The sequence below is a fragment of the Apis mellifera genome, linkage group LG2 (genome assembly GCF_003254395.2).
Source record: "Apis mellifera strain DH4 linkage group LG2, Amel_HAv3.1, whole genome shotgun sequence".
In the NCBI taxonomy this organism is placed as follows: Eukaryota; Metazoa; Arthropoda; class Insecta; order Hymenoptera; family Apidae; genus Apis; species Apis mellifera.
Genome location: NC_037639.1, coordinates 9,525,345 through 9,551,888, shown reverse-complemented (window position 1 = coordinate 9,551,888; position 26,544 = coordinate 9,525,345). Strand labels below are relative to the sequence as shown.

General features: G+C 32.5%; 3 protein-coding genes and 1 non-coding gene across 10 annotated transcripts in view; 3 read left to right on the top strand and 1 right to left on the bottom strand.

Moving 5' to 3' along the window:
- The window catches only part of LOC409091 (neurotrimin), a 51,939-nt gene extending 35,574 nt beyond the window's left edge, over nt 1–16,365 (bottom strand). Inside the window, exon 1 of the mRNA XM_392617.7 lies at nt 16,037–16,365. Coding sequence (XP_392617.4) covers nt 16,037–16,088 — 52 coding nt within the window. The 5' untranslated portion in view covers nt 16,089–16,365. The remainder of the gene's footprint in view (nt 1–16,036) is intronic.
- Nucleotides 16,366–18,163: 1,798 nt separating this feature from the next.
- LOC100578119 (protein MIS12 homolog) lies at nt 18,164–19,821 on the top strand. 5 transcript variants are annotated; one of them, XM_006565924.3, is made up of 5 exons: nt 18,243–18,335; nt 18,410–18,503; nt 19,076–19,245; nt 19,334–19,471; nt 19,541–19,816. In XM_006565924.3, exons 2-5 carry the CDS (start codon nt 18,416–18,418, stop codon nt 19,799–19,801), a joined length of 657 nt encoding a protein of 218 aa, XP_006565987.1. In that variant the 5' UTR covers nt 18,243–18,335; nt 18,410–18,415; the 3' UTR covers nt 19,802–19,816. The 5 variants fall into 5 exon arrangements, with proteins under 5 accessions (XP_016766391.2, XP_006565987.1, XP_016766393.1 ...); XM_016910904.2 differs by having other exon boundaries at nt 18,247–18,335; nt 18,410–18,492; nt 19,541–19,818; XM_016910902.2 differs by lacking the exon at nt 18,410–18,503 and having other exon boundaries at nt 18,164–18,335; nt 19,541–19,821.
- On the top strand, nt 18,575–18,661 carry Mir279c (microRNA 279c). Its single transcript, NR_039506.1, has one exon. It is a non-coding gene; the product is annotated as a microRNA 279c (primary transcript).
- A 595-nt stretch (nt 19,822–20,416) lies between the features above and the next one.
- Nucleotides 20,417–24,005, top strand: LOC409092 (enhancer of mRNA-decapping protein 3). Of its 3 annotated transcripts, XM_006565921.2 has the most exons (7): nt 20,419–20,732; nt 21,561–21,841; nt 22,052–22,222; nt 22,407–22,654; nt 22,781–22,929; nt 23,026–23,265; nt 23,361–24,005. In XM_006565921.2, exons 3-7 carry the CDS (start codon nt 22,065–22,067, stop codon nt 23,952–23,954), a joined length of 1,389 nt encoding a protein of 462 aa, XP_006565984.1. In that variant the 5' UTR covers nt 20,419–20,732; nt 21,561–21,841; nt 22,052–22,064; the 3' UTR covers nt 23,955–24,005. The 3 variants fall into 3 exon arrangements, with proteins under 3 accessions (XP_006565985.1, XP_006565984.1, XP_016766390.1); XM_006565922.3 differs by lacking the exon at nt 21,561–21,841 and having other exon boundaries at nt 20,417–20,732; XM_016910901.1 differs by lacking the exon at nt 21,561–21,841 and having other exon boundaries at nt 20,443–20,727.
- Nucleotides 24,006–26,544: the final 2,539 nt, after the last annotated feature.

The window sequence follows — 26,544 nt, the reverse complement described above, 5'->3', positions numbered from 1 at the left end:
GTGATGAGAACATTGTCCAATTTAAGGCCGTGCCAGACGATGGCCCGATATCCGGTTTTTACCGTCACACCCAGGGGGGGATCTTGAAAAGTAACGCCGTTGTCCGGCCGGCCGACAGTTTGACAGACGGATCGACGTTATAACTTTCGTCGTTCGACAATGTAATCTTCGTCGAAGAAGATAATAAATCGAACGAGGTGGATTATTTTTAGGGTCGATTAAAGGGGATATATTCGATTGAAAAACGGGGGGAAAAAAAATATCCGGATTAATAAATATTCTTGAAGTCTCCTTCATTTAATTAACAAATTAAAAGTGATTTAATGGCAGCAGTATGTAAAATCGATATTTCATAAATAATATCAAGTGGTGTAATTATATGTATGTACGATTCGAGTCGTAAGTTGATTGATGCGATAATATATGCGCATCTGGTTTCTTTTCTACGATAATACGATCGATTCATTATGTAAATGAATTTTTGCCAAAACAGAAATAGCAGCTCGAACCATCTGTCCCGAATTCATCCGAATCCTTCCTATTCGTCTTTCTATTTTCGAAACTCGAAAATTCAATGAAAAGGAAATCATCGCGAAGATATTTCGAAAATCAAAGAAGCTATTTCGAAAGATCTCCACCTAGAAATCTAATCTCTTCTCGTTTGACCATTCCTTGAATTACAGATTATGCTATCGGTGATGCGGTTTTTTCTGGGGATTCAATTTAAAATAATAACAAGAGATATTGAACAACGATCTCTGTGAAAATCAAGTTTCAACAAGAAAGATTTGTCGGAAGGATGATTTACTAATTACCCACTGTTAAATGGTTAAGCGCTTATTTAAAAAAGAAAAAAAATATTGTTGATAAAAAAAAGCCTGATATCGATATTAATATTAATCTAAATTTTATTACTTGTCGAACGTATTATCGCTATAGTTTAAAACTGTCCTCCAAAGTAATGCTAATGGATTTTCGACGTTAAACCTCGTAAGTTTAACAATTTGATCGTTTAGCGGTAGCGAAAAAAAAAAAAGCAATTTTGTTAACGCGGTTGGTCGAGCAGTATACGAAAAAACGACCTAAAAACTCGTCTCTAATAATGTATGACTCACAACCTATTCACTTATCTATCTAACCTAGAGGTTTTCAGGTTACGACCCTCGGAGATATACGTACCCATATACCTAAACGTTTCACCCTTCTCATTGCGGCTAAGCGCAATTGATACATTTCTGCCGAGCAGCTTGTAATCTACCGTGTGATCTAAACGAGCAACGCGACAATTAAAACGATATTTTTCAAAAAGAAAAAAAAAACAAATTTACAATTCTTATCTGATCTAACGAAACGAGGCATTTATTAATATTTGAATTGTTAGAGAGAATCCAAAATATTGAACGATTTTCAATCGATGTGAAAAATCGATTCAGCTAAAACGAGCATCGATCTCTATCCGTAGATAGAAAGAGAAAAAAGAAAAGAAAATGATATGGAATATTATCGTAGCGAAGTGAAAATAGTGTAAGGCAATCGGTATTGATAATATAACTCGAAACGAGATGCAAACGTACATTTATTGGCCATTACGTATTAATTAAACCGCATCGTGCGCTTTATACAGGGCATTGAACGGTTGACTGCTCTTGTCTCCTCGGATAATGCCTGTGTTTATAACGATATTGATTCGTTAGTAGCAACGAGTTACGAGTGGCCGATCCAGCGCGCGAATCGAGATAACCGCATCGTAATACTTCACTTCCTTTACTTCGTAGATTAACATTAACCATGAAATACGCGAGGCTTTCTCCCAGTTATTCGCCCAGATTTCCAATTTCCAATTTCCAGTTTTTCTCTCGAAAAAGCCGTCCAGGTTTATTAGAACTTTGGAAAAGAAACGTAAGTGTGTATATATATATACATGTTTCAATCATTAAGAGGAATGGGTCCAATTACCGGTATTGCAAGTGCGTGTAAAAGTAAAACAGTTTTTTACTCGTATCCTTGCGACATGCGCTTTTTTTATCGATATAATTAATCCTTTAACACTCCTTTAACGTATTGCGATATGCAGCAACATTGTAGGATAAATTTGTACGAATGACGAAAACAGAAGAATTTTTTAATTTCAAAAAACCTCGTTACCGAGAATTTAAACGGACAATTATTTTAATTAAAATCGTGCCAAGGATTTTTCTTTTTCTTTTTCTTTCTTTCTTTCTTTTTTTTTTTTTGTTTTTTAATTTTATTAAATATCGAGATAATACTTTGTACGAACAACGCGACATTCCCTCTACTCCGTCTAATTAACCAAGGACACGAACTTTAAAATTAGCCACTCGGAGCGAGACAGCCTCGTAATTTTAGGGCACCATCGTCCAGTGCTACGTGACATCATCATCCCGATATTTATTATTACTTGCTACACTGTGTATACAATGCGCACAATACATCTACTTGTACACGTATGTACAAGTAGTGGCGAGGTCCCAGTGACATCATCGTCTGCGAGGGGTTCGTTTCTGGCCCCGTTTGATCGACGATTACGAGGTGTCGTCCTTCGAAAATAGATTCGTCTTCTTTCCATCCGATCGTAACGCGACACCGATAAACATCAATCCCCTCTCGTGATTGATCAACGACGAGAGAGATCCTAGAGGAAGGCGATGATATCACGGGCCTCGAAACTTTTCTTTTCGAGAAAACAGTTTAACAAGCGGCGTAAATTATTACGATTGATCGCAACGATTCTTGTTTTAAACGGCGTCATACGCGATATACTTGACCCACTTGATCGGCAAGTGAATGAGGATGTTCACGCTTAACATCGGAACGAGGATGTTCACACTTAAGCTCGTCGGTAAATCTGATAATCCAGGCAACTGGTCGGCGATCAACGGTGTGCACACACAACAGGTGGTGGTTGCTTCTAATTTTAGAAAAAAAAGAAATCTCTTCACTATATATATATATATATATATATATATATATATATATATAAATGCACACCGTTTCTTGATCGCCTCAACAATCTCCCTGGTTTAATAACGACATTTTTATCGCGATTGTTACGACTGAGGCAAATGTATATCTGCGTATAGGAACGAGGACATGAAAGACCGGAAGTGAAGCGAACCGTTTCGTATTAGCAGTTTATGAGAACACAATCGACTTACATAAGCGCGAGGACAGGAATGGTGAAAAAAGTGGGTAGCGACGATGATGGTGGCGTTGAACAGCGTTGAACGGTGGTAGTGGTGGTGGTTCGATGGTGGTTCGAACGGAAATTGTAAATTTTCGTCAACGGGTAATTCCGATTCCAGCCCAGTCCACTGGTGAAAATAACATTCCTCCCTCGTCAAAACGGCTGCTCGTCAAGTTTATAGTGATGACGTCATTTACCCACCATCTGTGGCCCACTGTATTTCGTGCGCTTCTTTTTGCCCGAAATCCCGCCTCGCCGTTCTCGGCCTCGGCGACGTTCGAGATCCGTCCGGTTTTCTTCCCGCGTGTTCTCATGCCGCCAACCTTTTTTTCTCAACCACGATCGATTCAATTATGAAATCCCTCCCTCCCTCCCCCACTTTTTCTCTGCAGGCATTTCGCGGTAATAACGATGCGCAAAAAAGAAAAAAAAAAAGAAAGAAACGAAAATTATAGAGAAAGCGGAGCTCGTTACGCGTTCTTGTTAATTAACTTATCACGAACAGATGTTACAGAGGCAGCGTGTTTAACCGAATTCACGAGAAAGGAGGAGGATAATGCAAACGAGCCCCTAATATCAATTTCGAGGGAAGCAAGGAGGAACGATCGGTTGTACAACATGCTTGGCCCCGCCTGACCTTTCTCAATTACCATCGATCGATAATGCAACACTGTGATTCGCCTATTTTCGAATGGAATTTTTCAACGATTCGCGTGGGCGTGTCGCGATGCAAAGATATCCGTCTTTTTTCTTCTCTTTTACTTGTTTACACTTACGGAAAATGTGTCTCTACCTGGCCGAGATACGGCCTTTCGCGAGATTACTTCCGTGAGAAACAATCGGTTGGAACACGAACTCGACTCGATAATTAATCAAGCAGCAAAAACGTGACAGTTTCGAGATTACGTACGTTTAACCGTACAAACGTCCTCAATCACGGTAATCTTCGAAGGGGTGATTAATTACAGGAAAACGAATATTGTTTGTCGAACATTTGAAAATTAATCGCTCGTTCCATTCGATGATGGTAAAACTCGTTACTCGAAACTGTCTCGAATGCACGATAAAATTTACGATACCGGTCGATCGAGTATCGCATCGATCGAGTCGTGGAAAGAGAACGATTGAAAAAAAAATATATATATATTCGAAAGTGGGGTAGAAAACGATCATCCTTCGATTTGTTAATACAACGTCAACCAGATGATGGAAACGGCTAGAGGAGGGGGAGAAGACTACTCTCTCTCGACCCGACGAGCAAGAAAACCGTCTCATCGTCTCGCCTAATAACGGTTCTAGCGTCAAAGCAGGCAGCGTTGCTTCGTGATTTCAAAGGCTGTACAAGGAGCTGGTGGCGTAGCAATCGCGAAAGCCTGCACCGAGAGGGAGAGAACAGAATGCAGAGAAAGGGAGAGAGAGAGAAAGGGAGAGATGAAAGGGTACCGCGGCAGCAATTGCGCGTACATTTCCACCAGTTGACCTTTTCAACTCTCTATTGGATGGCAACGCCGAATTCTAAACGGCACCCACACCCACCCGCTCCTCCAAATCACACGTGTTCCGTATGTTTTCGGGTCATCCAATTACGCCCTCGAGATTCTTCGACCAACTGGATATAATTTCGATATATTTCAATATATCGTATTTTAACTTTTCTGATACGCGTAAAAAATCGTTCAAACTCGCATCGAAAGATATTACAAGATTCATTCACTCGTTCGTTCCTTCAATTACGCATCGAACAAGTTTCATTGTTTTGTACGCGTTTCCTTCGTATCTCTCAGAAATTAGAAAAATTATTGTGTCGAGTGGAGGCCTTCAACGAGTGCGCTTAATCGAGGATACCGATATATTGTCATCATCGTGGAAAAAAAAAAAAAAAAGTGGAACGTTTTATGTAAACGAATTCAAGGTCTCGGGTAGGTTAGGTCGAGATAACGTGAAAAAGCTAGTACACGTAATATAGTATAGTAAACGCCGCTTTAACCTGGAAACAATGGACTCGCGGTTTCCTTGCCCGCCGCCATTACTTAATGCGTGCACACATTTCACGGTGAACAAGATGGTGTTCGCGGTCACGTGGAATTCCGCGCGTAAATTTACTCGATGCAAAGTGCAAACTCTGTGTGGATAATTTAATACGTTGAACTACCTGTGCTACGACGCGAGATAAAATTGACGAAACTCCATCGTGTATATCCCTTTGAAGGATTCCTCGTCGGAATTCATCTAGGAAAAGTTTTTTTTTTTTTTTTTTGTACGAGAAGAAAGAGGAGCACGCGAGGCGGCGTTCCTTCCACTCTGATCCGGCATAATTAAGACCAGTGGTGTTTAAAAAGAGCCGCCTGGTCGTTTGTGTTTATCATTTCGAGCATGATTTTTTTTTTTAAACTCCCCTCTATGGGACAATGAATCTTTATACAAATACCGAGTAAATATTTCCTTCTCGCGAAATGTTTCTGAAGGGAAAGTAGAGTTTGTATGGTTTATATAAAAAAAAAAAAAATATTAGCAGGTTGGGAGGGAAAAAAATGCGTGTAACGATGTCGTGATGGGAGAAGGGAATATATGAATATACGTTTCTTTTTTTAAAACGTATTCGAATCGGTAACACTATTTAATATTTATGCGAATCTTTATGCAGAAATCATTAACGTTCGAATAAGGCCACTTGAATGTTACGTTAATGTCAAGGACGTGAAAGGTTGTCTCGTGCATGGCAATGCTGTTGCTTTATGGTTTGGAAACTCGATGCACCGTCGGTTCGATGCAGCGCGACGCTTTTGGCCCACTTGTCTAAGTCTAAGTACTCTTTAAAGTGGTTCGAGCACGAGTGATCTTAAACCGTTCCAATTAAACTATTCCATCTTGCTTAAAAAAAAATCAGATAATTGTTTAAAAAAGATCAAATAATAATTCGGATTAAAAAAATATTAAACGCGCTATTATTTTCGACAATTATTATTAACGTTGATTTATAAAGAAAGGTAATAACGTCGTTGGAAAAAAAAAAAAAAGAAATAAAAAATACACGTTTCAAAGTTTCAAAAGAAAACTTTGACGCAAACATATTAGGTGCTGTAACGCGGGTTCACGAGACTCGAGAAACGATAAAGCAAACACGATATTCACAGATAATTTCATCCGTTAACCCCGTTAAATCGGTCCATTTATTTTCATCTACCGGCTCGAGCATAGAACAGAAGAGACAAAATAGTTAAGGACGAGAGAGAGCGGACCGAATAAGACGATTAATTGTAATTACATTCATTCCTTCATCGATCTTCTTTTCTCTCTCGATACGACGACTCACGATCCACGTGCTATTCATTTAACGCCGCCAGGAAGGATGAGTAATTACTCAACTCTCTCTCTCTCTCTCCCTCTCTATTCTCTCTTTTTATCCATCGACTTATCGAACGCGATAGAATATTCGTGTCAAAGTTGTAAAATATATTTATATTTTCTCTCGTATATAATTCTCCTTTCCCCTTTTCCATTTTTTCTTCAATATACATATAAATATATACATAAAATGACAAATGGATTCAACTGGTTATCTGGTACAATAATAAGCGTATCGCTAATTGAACGAACGGTTCGAACCTCGATATCCTCGTAATAACGCCATCGTGGTTATCATCGACAGACGCTGTCGATGAAACGCATGGATGGAATCGGAGCAAATCGTATAAGCGAGCGTTCCGCGAACGCGGCCTCCTCTTCTCTGCGTCGCCGCTACGACGGTGGATTCCTTGGAGAGAGTTCAACTCTCTCAATGGATCCATTGCGTTCGAAGAAACACGCCGTTGAATCACGAGTTCGCTCGGTTAACAAGTCGGAGAGGAGATCGGGGCTGGCACAATCCTCGGAAGAGAACGAGGAAGAAGACGCGGAACAGGCAGTTTCTCGCGATTAAAACGAGAGCGCGGTATTTGAATTCTGATCAAGAAAGAGAGGAAAGAATGGAGAAAGGAGAAAAAATAGAGAGAAGCGTCATCCAACTACTTTACCGATCAAGTACCGATGGTAGATATTCCTTTCTCTCCTGTTGAATATCCTGACAAATATTGATGCATCCGTCGTTTCCTTTTGTTTCTCGCTTCTTCTTTTTCTCTCCTCTATTTTTTTTTCTTCTTTTTCTCTCCTAGTTATGCGCGCGTCGAACCGAGTTACATTCTTTTCTCTCGGAGGGAGAGAAAACAGTGGGATCGGGTAACTTATTCTTTCTTCGTTCAACTGGTCTCGCGCATAGAAAAGAAGATGGATGATCTTCGAACCGTATCGAAATAAATTCGTCAACGTCCGTTTTTTGTAGGCCGCAGTTTGAAATCGTTGGATGCAAATAAGGGGTCGGGTATCGTAAAAGGGGTATAACGCGAGGGAAATACGAAAAGGCTACGCGCAGTGTTCAGTCGTTGATAAAGCGAAGGAATAGATTTCGGTTGACGCGTGTCAAGAACGCGCGATCGCGCAATCGAATTCCTTAATCTCGATGATTATCGAGCGTAAAGCTTTCACGTAACACTGGTTCTATCTCACCAGACGCGATCGTTGATACGATTTATTGAAGTTTAATAACGATTGGTATCTAAGATCGTTTTATCGTACCTTTTATCGTTTTACTGAAAACTTATTTATTCAACGAGTTATTTAGCAATTTAAATCCAATCAAACTTCTCGACATGCGTTTCGTCATTCTCTCCATATTGGAAAAATATGAAATATGAAATATTTGAAATATTCAAGCATAAAATTTAAAAGTCAGGAATCTATTTGGAATCTATCTGCATTAAATTATATAATTGGCCTTATGTAATTGAAATATAAAAGTTTCAATTTTCCTCTTTCGATTTATCTCGAAACGATTACAACTATTTCAAACTGATTAATAAAAAGAAGAAAAAACAAATTGCGTAAAAACAAAATAATACGCATATCGCATCGAATCGTATAAAAAAAAAAAAAAAAGATACGCAAAATATAAACTTTGATATCATAAATAACCGATTTAACCTTTGTCTAGCCTTATATGCATACAGTACACTGTAATTCCTCGCGATCAATTGCTCGATCATCCCATTTACCAGTAATAAATTTCCAACCAAACGTCATCTACTATTTTCCATTATTTTCTTCCAATTAACGATAAAAAAAAAAAAAAGAAGAACAAAAATAAAAAATAAACCAATCTTTTTTCATCGTGCGTATTCCACAACCGTACAGGCTATCCACACATGGATGGATAAAAGTTTCACCTTTGCCCGGAATAACGGTAACCAAAGTCGCTGTTATCGACGCAATCGAAAAATCAATCTCTCGTTGAGTCGCGATCAACCTCGTTATTCCAAAACTTATTATCTCGAAAACGAAGACGAATTCCTCGCGACAAATCGACTTTCCCCCTTCCTCGTGTTACATTACACGCTTTCGTGTCACACTATATTAACCCCGTGACTCATTATCCGCGTATTACAAATGATCGCATGACCGCATTAAATCAATGGAACGGAGAAAAATATTTGGACAACTTTCGCTCGCGCAATAATACCAGCGCGAAACCAGTCCTCGGATCGACTAGATCCACTCGACGTTGTTCGCATCTTTCCTGTTCTGGATTCAGGATTTGTTTAAAAAAAATAATAATAGTAATAAAATATCGATAAACGACGATAGAAACGATCTCTCCGTCGATTGTTCGATGATTATTATTATTATTGTTCCAATATACACTTGCGATATACGTCATATTGGACAACGGATTTATATTAGAGGAGCGGGAATAAAACAGGATAACTATACGGGTGGAACGTGGTAGCAGTTATCGTGGTTGGGAACCGGAAAACTAAAATAAAACCTGCATCACTGTTTCGCATACCATTAGCTAATCCCTATTTATAAGATATATATATATATATATTAAGTTCGCTCGAGTACACCGCATGTACATATCGTGATCTAGGCTAGAAAGAAATAGACGGTGAAAAAAGGGTTGGAAAGGGGAAGAAGGGAGAGGGAGAGAGAGGAGGAGTGTTGTGCTCACATATGTGCAGCACGCGCAAAGCACACGTCGATGGTTAAAACGGCACGCATGAACGAAAGTATAAGCGACTAAAAATATCCGAAACGGTCGAGATAAGTTCCAAGCCCTAAACCTGATGGCGTCTGGTGGGCGGTTTATTAATGGAGTCGGATTACTAGAAATCAAAATTATCGTAGGCGTTCGCTCCGCGTCACGGAGCGAAGTATCTAAAATCATTGGCTCCTAAAGGAGGAAAGAATTTTTTGGGAAGAATTTTCATTACAATTTGGATATTGGATATTGGAGGATATATTGCGAAAAAAATTTTTTACATCGGTTTTACTTTCTAATTTTTCACATTCTATTCCGATGAACGTTTTTATTTAACCCTTTCTCTTTCCTTAAAAACGTTGCATAATAAAATTATTGCCTTCGTATCTTTCATATTGGCGATATATAAATATTGTAATAAATTTTTAATCGCGAAAGAAAATATAATTTGTAAGGAAAACTTCGGGAATGGAGAAATTTTCAATGCTATTCGATCGACGAATTTGTAGAAACTATTAAATAATGTTCGAAACAGGAATAACACGTTGATTGCGTCAATTGGCAATTTTCAACACAGGGAGAAAAAGAAATAAACGCGATTCAATTTGAAATATTTCTCGATATCGGATTTATGCGATGATCCACGCGCATGATAGCACGAGTGAGTGTAAATTGGAAAAAAAAATTCAACTTGTGTATCTTTGCGATGTCAAAACAAATCGTCGCGATAAGCGCGTATCCTTTTATAATTATTACAACGACGTCATTGACGAATGCAGTTTATTTGGATGACCTTGATCTCGTTTATCATCCGCTCTCTCTCTCTCTCTTCAATATTTGCAAATAAACCTCCGTGTGTTCATAAATCTCTAAAGGGATTCTTCAACAGGTCCGGCCTATTAAAATTCCAGGACAACAGCTGGATAGTGGACGAGGGCCTCGATCTCAACTCCCTTAACAATTTCGACTACTATCTACTTAGAAATGATAATAAATACGTACTCGTTCTTGTGAACCAACCTTTGGCGACCTGTTTCGAAATCCCTTTTTCTAATATCTCTCCTCTCTCCCCATTCTTGATCTCGTGAAATTTGATTGCTTTGCTTATCAAATAAAAGAAAAAAAAAAAAATCAAGATTTTTGCGACAAAATTTTGTTGACAAAAGACAGAGGGGAACCGGATGTGAAAAATCTAACCCTTGTAGCTGTCTCGAATTCCTGAGATCGCAGGTACGAGGCATCCGTGGACGATAAATAAAACTGAAAGGATCGAAAAGATCCACGACTCGTAGATCTCGGATCGAGCGCAAGAATTACGAGGCACGGATCCATGCCGCTCGCTCGGCCTAAATACGAATTGGGAACACCGAAATCGTGTCTCGAGCTAACGTTTCTTTCTGCTCGGAAATAAACGCGAGAATCATCGACATATGTCAACGATGGAACGATTTAGAATAACGGAATGTTTCATCGGAATTCACACGCATGATTCGACGCGCGTGATTCATCTCGATTCATCGATTATAATTACGCGTGTATCGGGAATAAAAGAGACATTTTCATGGAAATCAGTTGTGTCGGGATTTACGTTAAAAACTTTTCTTTAAAACGAAAGATCGATGACGAAGAATAATAAGAGGAAATTTCGTAAGATTGATTATCTGCTGGAATATCCAATTTCTAACAAGTGAAGGGCACAATACGAGGAGACGGTCTTGCTTTTTCTTTTTTTTGCGTCGAGGATTCAGGATCATATCCATCGATTTGCCACCGTTTTCCTATCCGTTCCGGCAAATCGGAACTGCCTCGTTTCATACTCGTAATCAAACGATTAATCATTCGCTAATTTAGTCGCTGAACCAAAGCGACTACTTAAGAGCGCGTTTAACGAGCTGCCAGATAAGATTCTTATGTAAATATGTAGCGCAAGAACGGCGTTATCGTGTCTATTCACAAGCGGGGAAGAAAGGCGTGCGAAAGAGGCAACGTTTCTGACAATTCCACGATTGCGTAACGCAACGGAGAAACACACAGAAAATCGATCTAATTTTGAATAAAAACAACGAAACCTTGAATGCATAATTTTTACGCTACGCTACGATACGATTTCCATAGATCTACTCGATCTGGTATCTCTTATCTACGAATATATTCCGTTTAGCGAAACTGGTCGAAGAAAATATTGGGAGCATCGATGAGAAAGATAGATCGAGGGCGTTCTAGGTATAGAAAAGAAAGGGAAAAAATTCCAGAACGTGTCTAAGCCTTGATATAACAGCTGAAATCACGAAACCTTCTTTTTTTTCCGTGGAAAAAGGTACGACAATCTGGCGTCAAGGTATCGCGTTTCTCTTGGCTGCGCGAGTGGGCGATGCAGGTATACCGATTAATACTTCTTCCTCCTCCTCCTCTTCGTTCTCTTCCTTTCTGGATCTTCCTTTTTAGATCTTCTCTGGATGGAAAATCCTGAGAGATTCGGGAAGATCGTTTCCTTAAAAGGTAACCACCGTCCAAAACGGTATTTTTTCTCATGCGGGCCTCGACCTTTCCTGCGCGCCACCTCTTCCATTCGGCCCAATGAAGTTCAATTAATTAATTACTCCGGATAAACGGGGATAAACGTGACGTAATCTTCGATAAGTGTTCGTGTGCCAACGGCCACGAATGGCCCCGATAATTTTCGATGATTGCGCGTTTAGACCGATCCCGATTATTATAGGTCCAGCGCACGATTTAAGGAATTTACAGGATTAATCGATATAAAATGTTATATTTCGACCCGTATACGCGATCTCTATTCAATCAATGTAGATATGATTTGTGTACACAAATTATCATTATTACATGTTCCAGATTAAATAAATTGTTACTATAGTTCTATAATTCACTTTGAATTATATAGTTTATGTTATGTACACAAAGAATTAGAAAACGTGCTCGTTAAAATCAGAAGAATCAGGAAGAAGAAGAAGAAGAAGCTCGTCAGGCGATCGTATCACGTAGTTGTAAGATCTGCATTAATTCTACATTAATTCTATCTTGCACGAATAGAGGAAGACGGGGGGGGGGTGGAGGAGGGGGAAAAAAAAAAGGAAAAAAACTAATGACTCGAGAAAACGTGGTCTTTGCAACTCGTAGAATTGCACAATGCGCGTAGCATTTTTTATGCGGAAAACTATGCGGTAAAATCAAATGATATTTTTTTTTTTTCTTTCTTTCGTTTACAACATTCCCGAGGTATGAAAAGATACGAGGGGGAAAAAGAAAAAAAAAAAACAAGAACTTGGAATAATATAAGTGATAGGAGGAAGAAGTGCATGGAATAACTGTATTTTAATCAATTCATTTGCATACGGTCACGTATAAGGTATAATGACAAAGTGCTCGGTACACAAGTGTATATACGTAACTTTACCGTGGCAAATGTTATATCGATTGATCCTCCGACGATAACTTCCATCGCTATCCAACGCGATCAGTGATGGGCAAGCGTGCTAACGTTCGCGCGTTGAGTTTGTTGAATTTCCAACTGTTGCTGCCCCGATTCGTGGCTCGCGATAAAAAGAGAAAACCATAAACGCCACCGTCGTCACATTTCTCGATCTCGATGTATACATACGCGGTATTTCCACGGTATTTTAATACTTTATCAAACATTATCAACGCTTATCTCGAAGACCATTGAACTCTGATTTTATCGTGAAAGGATTTCCACGTAGCGGACGTTAACTTCAAACAGCATAAGAAAATCAAAAAAAAAAAGAAGAGAGAAAAAAGAAAAATTTTCGATATATCAATCAAAATTAAATATTTTTAACAAAATGATAAAAATTTTCTTCCTATCCAAATGATCTATTAAAAATAAACTCATTTATTAATTCGAGAAAATGTATTCATCTCTTTCAGAATTATCTCATTATTTCACACTATCACACACTCGAATATTTCACCACATATCCAATCTCGGCACCTCAGTTTTTCCCGTTTTTCGAATTTACATCACGTACGAGCCGAGTTGGAGCCTAGGATATTAGGGATAAGAGGAAGCCGCTCCTATTATTAAGAAAAAAAAAATGGAACAACCTCCTTGGGGTGGTTGGCGAGGCATCTTTTCGAACGAGCGAGTTACCAGAAATCTGTGAATGCCGAAGCTGGACACGGGGGCACAAACGTCTCTCCTCCATCCCACCCGACCATCTGCCCCCGGTCATTCTCCTACCTGAAACTTCTGTTCACCTGGCGTCCCTTCCACCTACCCCCCGTGTTACTTTCGTTTATCTTATTTTTCGGCCCATTCAACAGCCTCTCCGCCAACTACTGCCACCGGTTCTTTGTGAGAGAAGTGGCTGCTGCTGCCTCCGCGAGATACCGTCCTCTCTCTACCGCATATTTTTCTCAATGGAATTTGCCAACAGCTGGAAGCGTAAGAAACGGATCTTTCCGATCCTTCCTTCCTTCCTCGGCGAGCTTATGCAAAACGCGACGTCTAATTAAGCCTAATTCGGACCGTGACGAGAAGACGAGTGCCTCGAATGATTAATATAATGATAATTCAGGAGGAAAGTACGAGGAAACGAATGCATTTTGAAAAATTTAAAAGAAATAAACAATGGAATTTAGTAGGGAAGAAGTGTACGAATGTACACTTGTGTTTTTCAAAATAAGATATAGAAAACGATACGATCGGTAAATTTAAACGAATTCCTCTTATTGCAAAGAATCGTATACACCAATGATAAACTGAACCAAATAATCGTTTACTGGAGAAAAGTACATATTGCTCTCTGATAAATCAATATTATCGATTTGTCGTATCGATAATTCTTCTTTTCTACTTCATTCAGAATTTCCTCAAAATAGACAGATATATATATGGTCGCCTTTTATATACCTTTCCCTCCACTCCCTCCGATTAATCGACCGTTCGCTCGTACAACTTCATTGCTTGTTTCAATGGTATCCGACACTCGGGAATCGCAAAGTGAACTATGCTGTTCCTACGGTAAACTCCATTTCTCGCGCGTTCGCCGCGTAAATAAATGCATGCCGATCGGGCATTAAATGCACACGCTCGAATATGCGCAGGAATGTAGTTTACGGGGAATGTTAATGAAACAATTAACTAACATTGCTGGAAACGTCTGGCCCCCAAGGAGAATCGAATGGATAATTCAACGTTACGAATCCCAGATGGTTCGAAACATCGCGTGGCTCGATTTATCGTACGTCCGATTTTATCCGATCGTGTCGTGCGTAACCTCTCTACGAGTGTATTGCTTCGTTAGACGAGTCGAAATACTACTCTCTCTACCGCCGATTTCTAACTTCTGTTCGTTAAGTGAAAAAAACTCGAACTCGTCAGACGTCCCGGCGAAACTTATTTCACGCGCGTCGAATTCTATCGCGTGGAACAGGGAAACGTTAAGTAAATGTTTCGATCAATTGCGTATATAAGGAAAATCTCGCAGATATTTTGATATCATAAGAGAAGAAAGTTTGCGACGGTGATTTGTTTTATAAGATCGTCGATAACGGTACAAAAGATATTTTATCTATTAGAAATATTTTTTTAAGAATTGATATATCATTCTAACGTACGATTTTAATGTGGTTCCGTATATATTATGCGACTTTCCAGGAAGTACTGATTGGTAATTTTCAGGATTATAATTTAAAACGTTTATGACAAGGTAATTACGCTCGAAGTATTGTAAGAAATTGTCTCTTCTCTCTTAGAAAGGAATCTATCTATTTTTATGGTGAAACTTAACACATGTTTGATTATAAATGGTACAAGTTATCATCATAAATCACTCAAGATAACATTACGCCTATTGCTTAGATATAGTATTTCTTATAAAATATCCAATGATTGTAATTATTGTCTCGTTTATTAATGTTCTAAAATAATATTCAAAAGTAATTTCTGAATCTTATCAATTGATACTTCTTTTTTTTTTTTTCTTTTATAGATGACAATTTATTTCAATACTACACAGCTGGTGTGGATCTTGAATTAAATTGAACCGCGCGGTGAGTAATGTATAGACGAAATTAAACTGGAGAGGAGTCTATTATCACGTGTTTTATTTATTCCGATCGTTGAACGAAGGAATTACTTTTTTAAATAAACAATCTTTAGAACGAAACGTTGAAGTACTCGATCGTATTAACGTTGTAAATTGAAGTGTTTATCAAATATAACGCTATATTTCTCGTTAAACTGGCGCACTAGGAAGAGTAATTAAGCTTTTTTTAAGACGGAGTAATTGTTCCTTCCGCAATGAACGATTACTGGACTCGGTGGTCGATGCTGCCCACAATGGTAACTATTGCTGCAATTGCTTATACGGAGCGGATGATGAGGTAATTGTTAGCCGTGATGCATGCAAAATTATCATGCGAGTGGATTAGATCCTGTGAAGACCTTAAGGTCTTCTACCACGATTTTCTAATCACCCACGCTAAAGCGAAAGCTTCTGCAGCCTTTAGTTAAATCTAAATTTAATTAACTTAATTGAATCTTTGAACAGATAGTACATGCAGTTTCGCCGCATGGAATAACGAAGACACGCGATAAACCTATTTTTAATCAGGTTTTAACAAAAAAAAAAAAAAAAGAAATTTTAACAAAATCGAAAAAAAATAAAAAAGAGAAAAATCTTCAATAGGATCATCATATCGATTTGATTTCTGTGATTTCGAATGATTTATCGCGATATGTTATGTTAAAATTCAAATTGAAAAAGATAACTCACCCTGCGCGGTAAGAAGTAATATCAAAAGACCAACAAATCGCAGCGACAGCATGTCGTCTTTGTTTCGAAAGCACTGTCAACAAACGACACAATTGGCACTATCGTCGTTGGATTTGAAACTTTATTTTCAGCTTGGGGAACGTGCTTATAGAATTGGACGGTAATTTCACGATTTCAATATAATGATTCGATTGAATTAAGAACCGAACGTATCCACCGATACGAGGTGGATACCGAATACAAACTGAGAGAACAAGCGCGCGTGGTATCCGAAGAGCGGCGACGGAACCGGGCCCCCGGCTTTTTACGGGACTGCGCCGACCGGTTGCGCATTGAACGAACTCGACACGCGCCTGAATTTCTATTGGAATATACTTACACACCTACGATATATATTTGTGTAAAGGCACCGACTACTCTGTACAAACGCGCGCCTATACGAAAATGAATATGTATTCGATAGTTCAATGTCGCATAAACGTTGCACGAATTTATATCTGTTTTTTTTTTTTATAAAATTGTACTTTCATTTATAACTATTCGAATTTTTTAATTAATTTTGACTTATATCACGTGTATTTGTTCTCAATGATTAACAATAAGAACGTATTTTTTTTTTTTTTGAATAAAGATTTAATTTTAATTAAAAACATAATAATAATAGAAATATTTTTAACTTATTATAATCATATAAAATATGATTTTGTGATGATTAGTTAAGATATAGCTAGGACAATAAGAATTATGTTTTGAAATGAAAAAAGAAAAAAAGCAGATATTATAGGAAATCACAGCTAAGTATAAATCAATTTGCACAGAAAGATAAAAGGAGGAATACATATCGAATATCGAATTTATATGTGTACAAAGTTTTCTGAACGCATAAAGTATAAGCTCACACGTACATATGTACGCGCGTGAGAAGCATGTATTTGCACGATACTTTCGTCGTTCGCTTACCTCTTTCGATTCATCCATTCACTTTGTCATTGTACATAAAACGAAAGCCAAAGAGCATTCACTTTACATTCTTTTTCTTCTCTAAACAAATTAAAAATAACATTCATAGAATATATTTTATTTTAGAATATTTTTGATTAAATAATGTCATGTTAATATCACAGGAAAATTGTCATTACATTAAATTTAGCAATTTAGAAGAAAACAACACATTTATATGTAAATGTAAATTCGTAGAAAAAATGAATGATATTGTAATTATGAAAATGAAATATAAAAATATATAATTCGTAATAACATTAAGTATATTATCATATAAATGATTCATACTTTTACAAAAAATGGCGATGATGTCATTTTATGAAGTATATTACAGGTTATATCTATAGGTATTTTAAATATTGTTAATGAATATTTATTTTAAGAAAAATTATAGTTTTTTTCTTAATACGTTTAATTCTTTTAAATATAAATAAACAACAAATTTTGATCCTTTTCATAAAATAATATGATCGATATATATTAGTATTTTTAAAACAATCGTTAATTTTTAAATAAACTTTATATATTGCATTTATTTTTATGCTTTAACTAAATTTCACTTAAAGAAGTTTAAATACACGTATAACGATAAAAAACAAATTAAATTTTAAATTGTTGATAACGCAAATAAAAAATATTTGAATTTTATATCTATTAATGTCGACAAAAAACTAACATTTTCATTTCCCTTTCCCGTGATAATAAACAAAGACCTTATTTTATTTCGTATATTCGCGATACTCTTTTTTAGTAGAAAATAACTATAAATTTATATATAATATTTATTTTTGAATACATACTGTTTATACAAAGTAGTTTTATCAAAGTTTTAGAATTATAAAATCTAAACTATCGAATTGTTTGATGTAGATTATAAGATAACCTACTATAATATTTTATTTTCCTTAAGTTCCTAGTATAGCCATCTCGTGATGAAATTGTGAAACTGAAATGTAAAATTTATATAACTATTCGTGATACGTGTTGCTAAGTGTATAAAAAATGAAATTTAGTATTTGAAAATAAGAAAATATTTTTATCAAGATTATTAATATATTAATATAAACTGAAAAATATGAAAAAAATAAATCATATGTATTTTCCGGTGTAACCGGAACAATGAAATTTCATTCGCAAAAGATGTTATTTGATTGGTTATTTTTGAAACAGGTTAAAATCCCGCTAAGAAACTCCGATGCCTTTACGAACGCAAAGGGACAAAGGACGCTGTCGTACGCAAGCAGATGGACGCCATGTTCATTTGTCAACGGACGTCAAGGTGTGATCATCGGAAAGAGTAAGATTGCTTCAAAAAATATGAAGATATTAAGTGCTTTCATTGAATAATTCTACAAGTTAATGTGTATTTAGAACGATATGGCGTCTTTGGAATTACAAGATCGGAAGCTAGAAGAATATGAAATGCAGCTGTTTAACTTTCATTCAAGATCCGTGTACGCTACTTGTAAGGCGCCGCCGTTTTGAGTTTCACTTGAATGCTTTTCAGATTTTATGGCATTCTTGTTGTGTACAACTATATATTCTAATCGTTGGACGGGTGCACTCTGGTATCATGTGGATTTGCTCATGACTAGAGTCACACTCGTCCATTGCTTGGAATACTTTCACCAGCCTTACGGACGAAGTTAATCACAAAGCGACTACGCTTCACTTCTTTTCTCATCTCATCTCATCTCATCTCTTCTCTTCTGTTCTCTTTTCTTCTCTTCTTTTCTCGTACATTTTTTTCACAGATACCAACAAATAAATTTGACTTTAAATCAATATATGTATCAAATTTCTATTGCATTTCTTTCTTTTATTTTTATGTATATTTCTATCATTTAAATGCCTGAATTAAACTGAAAAATATATATAAATAAATAATATAAAAAAAAATTATATTTAATAAATATTTATTTTTAAAGCTTTAATGATGGATTTATAAATTTTTTTATTGCTAATTCTTTAGTAATATACTATTAAAAATAGAATATAATAATAGTACAAGTTATACATTCCTTTTTTTTTTTATAGTGAAATATATTGTGAATGAAAGGATTCATTGTACAATTAAGAAGATGTGTGAGACAATTGAAAAAGCATACAAATTAAATTCTGAAGATTTAGCAGTACTTAAAACAAATCAAAAACATTTAGAAAAAGCATATTGTAAAGGAGCAATACCACATTTAACAAATATTAAGGTAATTACATTAGCTAGTAATGTAAACAAAAAAATAAAGATTTCTTTTTTTCTTAGTATTTGTGAAAAAGTATAACTACTTTGTTTAGACTATTGTAAAAAAATGTATTGCTGTTCCAAGTAATGTTTTGTTAGAAGAGGACAAATGTCAGAGGATACAATATAATGACACAGAATTTAAAAACATAAATCAAAAATTAGAAGATTTACAACAAAGAGCAAAAAGAGTATGTATTTAAGTTTTTCTATTGTGATTTTAAATAATAATAAAATCTAATTTTATATGAACATTATAGGCTACTATTTTAAATTCAATATTGAAAGAAGAATTGCAATTTTTAGAACAATTTCCAGTCACTGAAGAAAATATAAATAAAATGTGTCATGTAACGAAAAATATTGTACAAAATCCTGATGTAATTGAAAAAATGTATCAGTTAGTGGAAGATTATAATCAATTTTCCACAAACTTTAAAACGACATCAATAACAACAAAAATGAAATATAATACAATAGATAATCTTAAATGCAAAGAATTTGATGTAAATAATTTATAAGTTTAAAATTTTTTTATAATTTAAAATAGTATTTGTATTTGTAAAATAAAATTCTATTTGTTTAATATAATTTTTTCTACAAATGAACTAAATGTTAAAATTTTTTAAATTGATTTTGTCATATTTTCATTTCATGAATATATTAATATAATCTAAGAGATTATTCTTATCATAAAATTAAAAATTCACATCACTTGAACAAATATCTAGCAAACTACATATTTTTTTTATTCGAACAAATTATTTATATTTCATATATTAATTTTATTATACTTATTTTAATTAATATAAAAAGAAATTTCTAAATAGTAATCAATATGTGATAATTAAAAAATAATAAATTAATGTAGTTAATAATTAGATAAAAATTGTATTGTATAACAATTAATTAATATTCTATATAAAATTTATTAAAACTATGAAAATTTTAATATAAAAAAAAAAATGAAAATAAAGTGGAAAAATAAAAATCAAAAATTCATAAAAATTTAATAATTATAAATACACTGTTAATCTGTTATTGACTCGTTCACTTCCAGCATAAGGTCACTTACACGACTCCCTTCTTCTTAGATATATAAAGAGGGGATATGTTAGACCAACTACCCACAGTTAGGTTTCTTTCACATAAGCAATGAAAGCTTGTACATATACGACGAGACAGGAATCTTTTTTGTGTCCACTGTGTCTTGCGTGCTTGTGTATAAACTGGCATTCCCGGTTTTAGCTTCTTTCTTTCTACTTGTCTTGATAGTCTTATATTCAGCTTCCACGCATTTGTGTAGAAAAGACCTTAGAGTATACTAGCGCTTCTCCATAAAGCATTTCGGTAGTGGGGCTTGTCATAGTGGGGATGTTCACTTCGGCGCTTAACAAAGATTTACAAGCATTATTCCGGCACGTTTTGCTGAGTATAATTAAATGAAGTAAGGTGTGCTATTATAACTTTTTATTTCTTATTAAAATAATTTTTATTATTACATTAATATCAATGTTACCGTTAAAAAAAAAATAATATTAATAAATTAGTTTAAAATGATTTTTAATGATTAAAGTAAAAAACATGTTTTTAACGAAGGTTATATATAAAATAATTTCAAATTTTTTCAAAATTATTAATATAATTTTGAAAATGAAATAAAAGTTGAAATGAAAATATTAAAAAAATAATTTACATATTTGAAATTAATTTTAATTTTATAATATTTAAAATTATGATATATATATATTAAAACATATTAAAATATATATTAAATTTTCATTGATAATTAAACATTATAAAAGTAAAAAAAAATAAATTATATAATAAAATAATTATATGTCAATTTTAAAATTAAAAATTATAATTTTTTTTTAATTATTTAAATATTAAATGGATATGTTAAATTTTAAACTTGATAAAAAAAATTGATCACTTTTTGATTTGAATTGATTAATGTTATTATAGTGTATGAAATATAATAAATGATAACATATATGAATATACTATCTACGTTTTTATAAAATATTAAAGAAAAATCAAATTGAGAGAGCAACAATCAATTGTTTTAATGTTTCATTTAAATTTCTCGGTAACAAGATTTAAATTTGTATTTCGTTGTATTACATATGTATATATGTATACACATAGGTATATATGCTGAATTATTTTATACTTATATAAAATTTGTGCTTATTTTTTTAAAAACATTTTATATTGTATATATAATTATATGAAAAATATATTAAATATTTAAAAATTTCTAATATTTTTTTTTAGTGAAAAATCGATTGTATGAAAAATGAACCAATGATATCGAGGTATACTTGCTTTTCGTGTAGCATGTTGAATAGTTCCTTATAAATGATAGGGTTAGAGTAGGGATGAAAATATACAGAAATTGGTGTCCGGTATTCCATGTTAATGAATGTGTTGTCATATGTTTGATAATACTTTTAAACATCAAAATAACTTTAAAGTCTTAAATTAACCGTAATATTGTTAGGTGAAATAATTGTTCCACAGTAAAAAAAAAATTTACATTCAATCATCTACATTAGGTTTGTATAATCTATATCTTTACAATAAATACTGATTTTCTTTAACTCATAATTAGATAATTCTTAAAATATTTATTTAATAATAATATTGATTATATATAAATCAATATTATTGACACAGTTTTATAGTTATTATTCATATAAAATAATTAATTTTATTAAAACAAATTTATACAGAATATAATTTTTTCAATATATTATTATGTACAGCTAGATAATCAGGATGTCAGAACAATTTGTTGGTTGTACAGTTTCCGTAAAGTGTATTGAAGAAGTTGGAACTTATCAAGGACAAATATTGGATTTAAATAAAGATTGTATTATACTTTCAAAAGCTTTCTGTAATGGGGTACCTCATAGTTCACCTATAGTAGTATTATGGTATCTTAATAATGATAATTTAATTTTAATAATTCCATATTTTTATTGATAATTTTCATAAAAATACAAATATTAAATAAAATAAATATATATATTTAAATAAATAAAGTAAATATATATATTTAAGAATTATTATTTTTAAATTTTTTACAAAAAATATATTAATTTTATTTTTAAATTTTAGTGCAAAGGACATATTAAATGTAGAATTTATATCAATTAATGAGACAGCACTCAATACAAATGATAACAATCAAGCACATAATAATGTAACTGTAAAAAGACCTATTGCTAAAAGAGCTGGTAGATCATTTTCAGAAAGTGTTTCATCTTCTGTTCAATCTACATCATCACAAACACAAACAAATGTTAAAAAACCAAATAGTTCCCAATCCATTATAGAACAATCTGCTAATGGAAAAATTCCATTAGGTATAATAATAAAACAAAGTTTTTTATATCAGATAAATATTAAATATTATTTTATAAAATATTAAATAAAAAAAAAATCATATTATATAAATCATATTAAATATTGATCTTGATTTATTCTTTCAGCTGAATCTGTTGATAAACCAATACAAAAAAAATTAAGTAATAGACAAAGAAATTTAGGACGCGATGAGGATACATTTGGTACTCAAATTGATCAATCATTGAATCAAGATTTTGATTTTGAGAAGAATTTAGCTTTATTTGATAAAGAGGTTTGAGTTTTTTTATTCTTCTCTTGATATTTGATTATCTCCTTAAAGTAATTTTAAAAGTTATGTATACTTAAATTATATTAATTAATTTTATAGGGCATGTGGCAGAAAATAAATTCTTTAAAACCTAGAAAACAAAGACAAACAGGAAACTATAGGCATGATGAAAATATTATTGTTTCTGAACCTACAGATCTTAGACAAATAATGGTACCCAATGCTGGTGAAATAGAATATGTAACAGACAATGGTTTAATAATTCCTAGTATAACACTTAATCTTCATCGTCAATTAATAGGAGCAGCAGATCGATTAGGGATTAGTTGGGAACGTAGAGTATGTAAAATAAAAATAAAAAAATATATGTATAATATTTTTTGCTGAAATGAAATTAAATGAAATAAATTAAATGAAATTAATATTAATATCAGGTAGAACTTCTTGGTCGCGCTGGTGCAGAAATTACATTACAATTATTAGGAGGAAGTCATCGATTAGATCCAAATAATGCACATCAGTGGCCAACAGTTATTGCTCTTTGTGGACCTCATCGTTCTGGTGCTGCAGGTGTTAACTGTGCTAGACAATTATCTAGTCATGGTATTAAGACAATAGTTTTTGTAGAAAATTCTGAAGATGTTTTTCTCCTACAAGAATTATCTTTATATAAATTAACTGGAAACAAAGTAGAAACGAAATTTAAAAATTTACCGTCAATGGTGGATTTAATAATTGTAGCTCTTTGTGATGAAAACTCACCAAGAATGATTACACCTATTGCAAAGTGGGCAAGTAATAATAGGGCACCTATTTTAGCTATTGAACCTCCAGCTACAGGAACACCTGGTATTCTTAGCAAATGTAGTCTGCTTGGTGGATTACCATTATCTCATAGTGTTGACAATGGCAAATTATATTTATGTAATCTTGCACTGCCAAACGAAGTATATGCAGACGTTGGTATAACGTATAGGTCCCCTTTTGGGCCGAAATTTGTCATTCCTTTGCATTCCAATAATTCTTAGCAAATTTATAAAAAAGATCATGCTTCTAATAAAATGTTATAATTTAGCGTACTTTTACTTTTATGCCTTGCTAATAAATTTATACTTACATCGCAAGAATATTGTCCGAATTTAATAATAAAAATCATGTGTAATGTAGCATTTAATGTTATACAGTTGAAATGTAGTTTGTGTATAAACTGTTATAATTTGGTGTGCAAAGGCAATTGTGTGTAATATTCTTTTAAATGTATAAGTATACAATGTATACATGAGATTAATATATAAAAGATGAATATACAATGTTTGGTTTTGTAAGTTACATAAAAAAATAAATGCTTTTAAATAAAAGTAATAAATTCAAGTAAAACTAGTACATCAATTTTTAAACATTATAAAAGTATAGAAACTCTACAAATACTACAAAGTATTTGTTATGAAAATGTATTATTTCGTATTACAAGTATATAATAACAATATAATATTATGATAAGTAAATATTCCTTTTACAAAAAAATATAATCATACAAAAAATTTTTTACATATGCGTATCTCATTTTCATTTATAATTATAGGAAAATATTAATATTGATAATATCTTTAAGAAATATTAATGACATAATTTAGTAAAATAAATTTATTACTTAATTAAATTCGAAATGAAAACATTATTATTCATCATACAATAAGAATAAAATTATTTTTCACATGTGATATATTGTCATATAAAATTTGTAAAATATTTACTTATAAATTACTCATTTTAAATTTTGAAATATTACTAAAAGTTATAGTTAATAATAATTTAAGAAATAAGATTCAAATATTTGTTAATTACGCGATTTCCATTTTAGCTTTTATTTATTTTCGTAAATTGAATAATTTAAAAAATATTTCTATTGCTATAAAAAATTTGCTTGTAGTCATTTTTTATTGAATAATGTATGAAATATAGTAGTATAATTCAAATAATTAGTTGTAATAAATGATTGTATAAGATTTATTTTAATTATAGATAGCTTAAGTAAGTTATTTATATTGTATATGTGTAAATATATATTTATATATTTTGGAACTTAGTCTTGAACTTTAATGATGATAAATTCTATAAATAATATTAATTTTTTTTACAATTATATAAAATATTTTAAATATACTTAAAAATATAATATAAAAAAATATAAGTGCACTAATTAAATAATAAATCTAAATATAATAAATATTATAAATGTAATATATAATGTATGATCTAAAAATTAGATAAATTTTTCTTATAATTATATTATAGATAGAAAATAAGTGATAAAGGAATTAAAATTTTGATATTAATAGTAATTATATATATATATTTTTGTTTTGTTATAGTTTTCGAAACTTTTACAATAATTATATTAGTGAAATAATATGTTTCAGAAATGTCAAGAATGGTGATTAATAATAATAGAATTATAATTAAATAATTAACCGATTTTAAGTAATTAATGATATTTTTTCTATTTATTGTCAAGTTTTATAAATGCAGTGCAAATTAACATCCATTACAAAAATATTTTAATATTTTAGTTCAGCTCAAATAAAAATTAATTTTTATATTTTTTTCATATATTTTCTAATAATATTCATAAACTTGTACTATCAATGTTATATATAAAGTGCTACAATACAATAATTTTTTATATGAAAAATTAAAAAATATTTTACAGAATTAGTAATATTTTAAGTTTGCAAAAATATTGATAAATTAATATTTTTTAACAATAAAAAATTACTTATCCTCAAAGTTATTATTTTTAATAAAATTTAGGAGCTGAACCATCACATATTTATTTCAAAAAAGTTTTGTTTCCACGATTCTAAAATTGATACATTAGTTAATAATAAATTTTATTACTTTTGAAAAATCTTAATGATACATAGAATAGAATTATGGAAACAATTAAGACCTAATTATTAAGACCTAATTTTATCATTTTATCAGTCATAAGATCTATTTTCAACTATTAAATCTTTTTAATACTTATTTATAGAATCATAATATGAATAACCATGACTTCAATTACAAGTATCTTATTAAAAATACTTCGTATATAATATTTACATTCATATTCGTCATTTTAGAAGAAATAATGATTTATGAGATTTGATCACCTCTCGAATTATATGTTGTCTAAATCTGTATTTAATCACACTAATTGAATACTAAACTAAAAATTGACCTCACATATTGATTAAGGCATTTTTTATCTAAATTCATTTCTATTTTTACTTTATAATATATCTAAAAAAAATATAATTACTACATTTATTATGCAATGTGTACATCTTTATTTCTAAAATTCATTTTATTATAAATTGTATTTATTTAAAAAATTAGGAAATGATATTTTAGCATCTATTTTAATATCTAAAAAATAATAGGGCAATATCTTAGCACCTTGCAACAGTTATAAAGATTCTTACATGTATTCAGCCTCAGTCAAAATATCACTAAAATACATAACACGTTTTTCCCATTATTTTTTAGTTGAACATTATTTTTATAGTTTATATGATTTTTAACTGTACAAAGATAGAAACTCAAAAACGCGTCATTAAAACTTATATGATGCAA